Source organism: Lepidochelys olivacea, assembly GCF_965140295.1.
Source record: "Lepidochelys olivacea isolate rLepOli2 genome assembly, chromosome: 24".
Lineage (NCBI taxonomy): Eukaryota > Metazoa > Chordata > Testudines > Cheloniidae > Lepidochelys > Lepidochelys olivacea.
The window spans coordinates 17,205,984-17,210,744 of record NC_140434.1 but is presented as its reverse complement, the minus strand read 5'-3'; the positions used below and the strand labels follow the sequence as shown (position 1 = coordinate 17,210,744).

The 4,761-nt window shown below is 45.1% G+C and overlaps 1 protein-coding gene across 1 annotated transcript; it reads left to right on the top strand.

Annotated features, from left to right (window-relative positions):
* Positions 1–3,031: 3,031 nt before the first annotated feature.
* Positions 3,032–3,940, top strand: LOC311512478 (chemerin-like receptor 1; the record flags this gene model as incomplete). The annotated part of the gene is made up of 1 exon (XM_084613690.1): positions 3,032–3,940. One exon carries the CDS (start codon positions 3,032–3,034, stop codon positions 3,938–3,940), a length of 909 nt encoding a protein of 302 aa, XP_084469816.1.
* Positions 3,941–4,761: the final 821 nt, after the last annotated feature.

Below are 4,761 nucleotides of genomic sequence, written 5' to 3'. Positions count from 1 at the left end.
AATGATGGTTGGTTGGAAAAACAGAGAGAGAGAGCGAGAGTAGCAACCGAAAGCTGAACTGTGTGTGTGTGTGTGTGTGTGTATGGAGGGAGGGGGAGATGGAAAACTGAACATTTCTGGCTAAAATATTTAGGCCAAGAACTACAGAAAACAAACTAAAGAAAAAAGCTGGCTGAAAACCGCAAAAAGCCAAACTATTTTTGGATGAAATATGTTGATTTGCAGTTTCCCCACTAAAAATAATCATTCTTTTTTCACACTTTCTGACACCTCCCATGAAAATTTTCCTTTCCTCGAAACCCAGTTTCCCGCTGAAAAAATGTTTTGTCCAGCTCTATTACGCCTCCTTTTATGCAACTGCTCTGCAACAGGCAAGAGCCTTACAAAGCTTGTGTGATAAATAAAGGCGGGGGGAGTTAGCTGTAAAAGCCAGCCAGTTAGCTGTAAAAGCCCTCTTGGTAGCTGTTCTCTAATTGCTTTAACTGTAATGGGTTAAAAAGTCCCCCAGGTTTAAAAAAGAAAAAAGAAAAGTGGGCACCTGATCAAAAAAGGCAGTGGGAAGGTAGAATTTTTTAACCCTTTACCGGTAAAGCTAGTAAAGAACAGCTACCAAGAGGGATTTTACAGCTAACTGGCTGGCTGGGTGTCCATCAAAGAGAGCTAATTCCCACCTTTATTTATCACAGCTTACCTGCCCATTGAGACGAAAGAGACCACTTCTCTGTTGAAAGCCCCATAACTAAGTCATTGATTCTAAGCCCCAAAGGGACCACTGGGATAATCTAATCCAGGGGTTCATGTACCCCTGGGGGTACGCAGAGGTCTTCCAGGGGGTACATCAATGTATCGAGGATTTGCTGAGTTTTACAACCGGCTACACAAAACGCACTACGAAGTCAGTACAAACTGAAATTTCACACAGAAGAAATGAGAAAGTCAGCAATTGTTCAGTAGTCGTGTGCTGTGATGATTTTCTATTCTTATGCCTGATTTTGTAAGCAAGTCGTTTTTAAGTGAGGTGAAACCTGGGGCTACGCAAGACAAATCAGACTTCATAGAATATCAGGGTTGGAAGGGACCTCAGGAGGTCATCTAGTCCAACCCCCTGCTCAAAGCAGGACCAATCCCCAACTAAATCATCCCAGCCAGGGCTTTGTCAAGCCTGACCTTAAAAATTTCTAAGGAAGGAGATTCCACCACCTCCCTAGGTAACGCATTCCAGTGCTTCACCACCCTCCTAGTGAAAAAGTTTTTCCTAATATCCAACCTAAACCTCCCCCACTGCAACTTGAGACCATTACTCCTTGTCCTGTCCTCTTCTACCACTGAGAACAGTCTAGATCCATCCTCCTTGGAACCCCCTTTCAGGTAGTTTGAAAGCAGCTATCAAATCCCCCCTCACTCTTCTCTTCTGCAGACTAAACAATCCCAGTTCTCTCAGCCTCTCCTCATAAGTCATGTGCTCCAGTCCCCTAATCATTTTTGTTGCCCTCCGCTGGACTCTTTCCAATTTTCCCACATCCTTCTTGTAGTGTGGGGCCCAAAACTGGACACAGGACTCCAGATGAGGTCTCACCAATGTCGAATAGAGGGGAACGATCACGTCCCTCAATCCACTGGCAATGCCCCTACATATACATCCCAAAATGCCATTGGCCTTCTTGGCAACAAGGGCACACTGTTGACTCATATCCAGCTTCTCGTCCACTGTCACCCCTAGGTCCTTTTCTGCAGAACTGCTACCGAGCCATTTGGTCCCTATTCTGTAGCGGTGCATGGGATTCTTTCGTCCTAAGTGCAGGACTCTGCACTTGTCCTTGTTGAACCTCATCATATTTCTTTTGGCCCAATCCTCCAATTTGTCTAGGGCCCTCTGTATCCTATCCCTACCCTCCAGCGTATCTACCACTCCTCCCAGTTTAGTGACTTCTGTAAGGGGTGCAGTAATCTGGAAAGATTGCGAACCACTGATCTAGACTGACCTCCTGTTTAACACAGGCCAGAGAACTTCCCCAGAATAGTTCCTGTTTGAACTAGAGTAGATCCTCTAGAAAAATATCCTGCCTTGATTTAAAAATAGCCATTGTTGTAGAACCCACGACAGCCCTCGGTACATTGTCCCAATGGTTAATTCTCTTCACTGTTAAATTGCACCTAGTTTGAATTTCTCTAGCTTTAAACTTCCAGCCATTGGATCGTGTTCTACTCGCCATTGGATCTTGTTCCTCTAGGTAGGTGGGTACTTACAGACTGGAGTAAGCTCACCCCCTAACCATCTCTTTGAAAGCGTAACGTTATCTTTTGCCATAACATTGTATTTGCACTCTGGGTTTGTGTTTTCTTGTTCAGTAGAGAGTGGCCTTAGCACCAGAATTGACTGACAGGTTATGACCGAATATTTTTTCCATTGGAAAATACAATCTCATCGAACTCAAAGTGTTTCCCAAAAGCCATTCAAGTCCGGCGACATTTTTCAAGGATGAAATTCAAAGGGGGAAATGAATTTTTGTCATTTTGTCTCAAATTGCAATTTTTGTTTTAAGTTAGTTTCTTGAAAGTGGAACGAATCTTGCTTTCCAGGTTGGGGATTTCGCAAAAAAATGTTCGATTTCAACAGCATTATTTTTTTAACTGAAAATGTTGATTGAAAATTTCTAGCCACAATGAAACATTTCCTCTTCCTTTCAAATGGCTACTTTCATCTTGTTTCTGTTTTAAAACGCCCAATAACTTTGGCTTTTGACTTCCAGCTGCAGGATTCTTGGTGGCCATTGGAAAAGTAGAAAAGAGATAGTGGAGAAAAAAATCATTTTGGTTTTTTCCCCTCCTCCTTCCCCATCCCCGCTTTCTCTCGCTTTTCAACCAGCCTCATTTGCTTTCTTTTTTCCTTCTGCACTACCAGAGCTGCTGTGCTTAGACTGCGTCTGATCCACTTCTGTCCTGTCTCTCTCTCTGTTATTAAGACTTCAAATTTGTTCCTTCTTTGTTTGCTTTGTCCCAGAACTGCACAGCTTCTGCTTATCCCCAGATGATGGCCTACGAAGCAGCTGCCCATCTTCACGCCATAGCTCCTTTGGAGACGACGCACCTAGTTTTCATGGTGCTCTGCACCCTGACCTTCATCCTCGGTGTGACGGGGAATGGATTCATCATCTTCATCACCAGGTGCCAGAAGAAGAAAACAGTCAACGCCCTGTGGCACCTGAACGTGGCCATTGCTGGATTTATCTTCACTGTCTTCCTGCCTCTCATGGTGGCCCTGGGCTTCAAATGGTATTTGAGAAGCGTCCTGTGCAAGATAACCAACATCATCACCTCCCTCAGCATGTTCTCTAGCAGCTTCCACCTCACAGCCGTCAGTGCCGACCACTGTGCCACCACAGTTTGCCCCGTGTGGGCCCAGAACCACTGCACAGTCCATCTGGCCTCCCTGGTCACACTGAGCATCTGGATTCTGGCTGTCATCATCAGCTGGTGCTACCATGGCCTCTGCTCCGATCAGAGCCTCTTGTTGAGAGAGAGTGGAGAAGCAGCCAACATTGCTATCCGATTCCTGGTTGGGTTTCTGGTCCCACTAGCCTTGATCAGCATCTGCTTGGTCACCCTGGCTGCCAGATGGAGCCAGAAACGGGCGGCTTGGTCCAAGAAGCCCCTCCGGACCCTTCTTATCTTGCATGTCATTTTCTTCCTCTGCTGGTCCCCGTATCACATAATTGCCTTCCTGCAGACCTCACCCAAAGCATCATCTCCAGAGACAACAGAGTCCCTGGAGACTGGGACCATCTTTGCTCATGGCCTGCTCTGTTTCAACAGCTGCTTCTACCCCTTCTTCTACCTCATCACACGACAGCATTTTGTTAGCTGCCGGAGAGGGGGGCGGATCTGTCCAACCCCAGTCAATGTGGGATCAGAGCTGGTCGAGTTGGGGGCAAATAGATAGGAGACCACTCTCCTAGAGGAGAAGAGTGATTTTGATTCCTTGGGGTTGTATTATCGGTTACTTGTGACAATCAATTTTTGTACAGGCCCAATTCTTTTTTGTCAGAACACCCTATTTTCAGAACTTGATTTTCTTTTTTGGGTGAAATTAATTTAGAGTTTGTTTCAGCAGCATTTTTTAAAAATGTTCAAAAGAAATTATGGTTAAAAATTGCGTCTCTCGATGTCTGCATTTTTGGCATTTTTTCTTCCATGGTGGGTCTTCCTCTTCTTTTGGTAGCATCTTCATTGTCATTTTCAGCCAGCACTCAACTCTCCCTGTCTTCCGTGTTGTGCTGAAAACTGTGTCAAACTGACAAGCTGCCACTTTAAATCCTGAGCAGTTTCCTGGTTCTGCGGGCAAGCTCAGTAGGGGAGCACGCACAATCAAAGTCAGTCTGCAGAAAGTCAGCTATGGTGAGGTGACTGGTGTGTCTCTGCCTAAGGGAGCAGCCTGTTTTGTCTCTCTGTTATTTGGTGGTCTTGTGTGGGTTCTGGATTATCAGGAATAAAGTCATGTTATACTGCAACTTTCCAGGATTCATCTTTGATATTTTTCTCTAACATCTCTTGGATATAATATTTAGACATCAGTCAAAACCAAAAGATGAAAGCCAGCCCCATTGATGCCAACAGCCCATTGACTTCAGTGAGTCAGTATTTCCTCCCAGGATCTTTTTCATGTTCACATATTCATAACTTCTCAGGCTAGAAGGGACCATTGTGATCCTGTAGTCTGACCTGTATAGCCCAGCCCAGAGAACGTCTCTGAATTAATTCCTC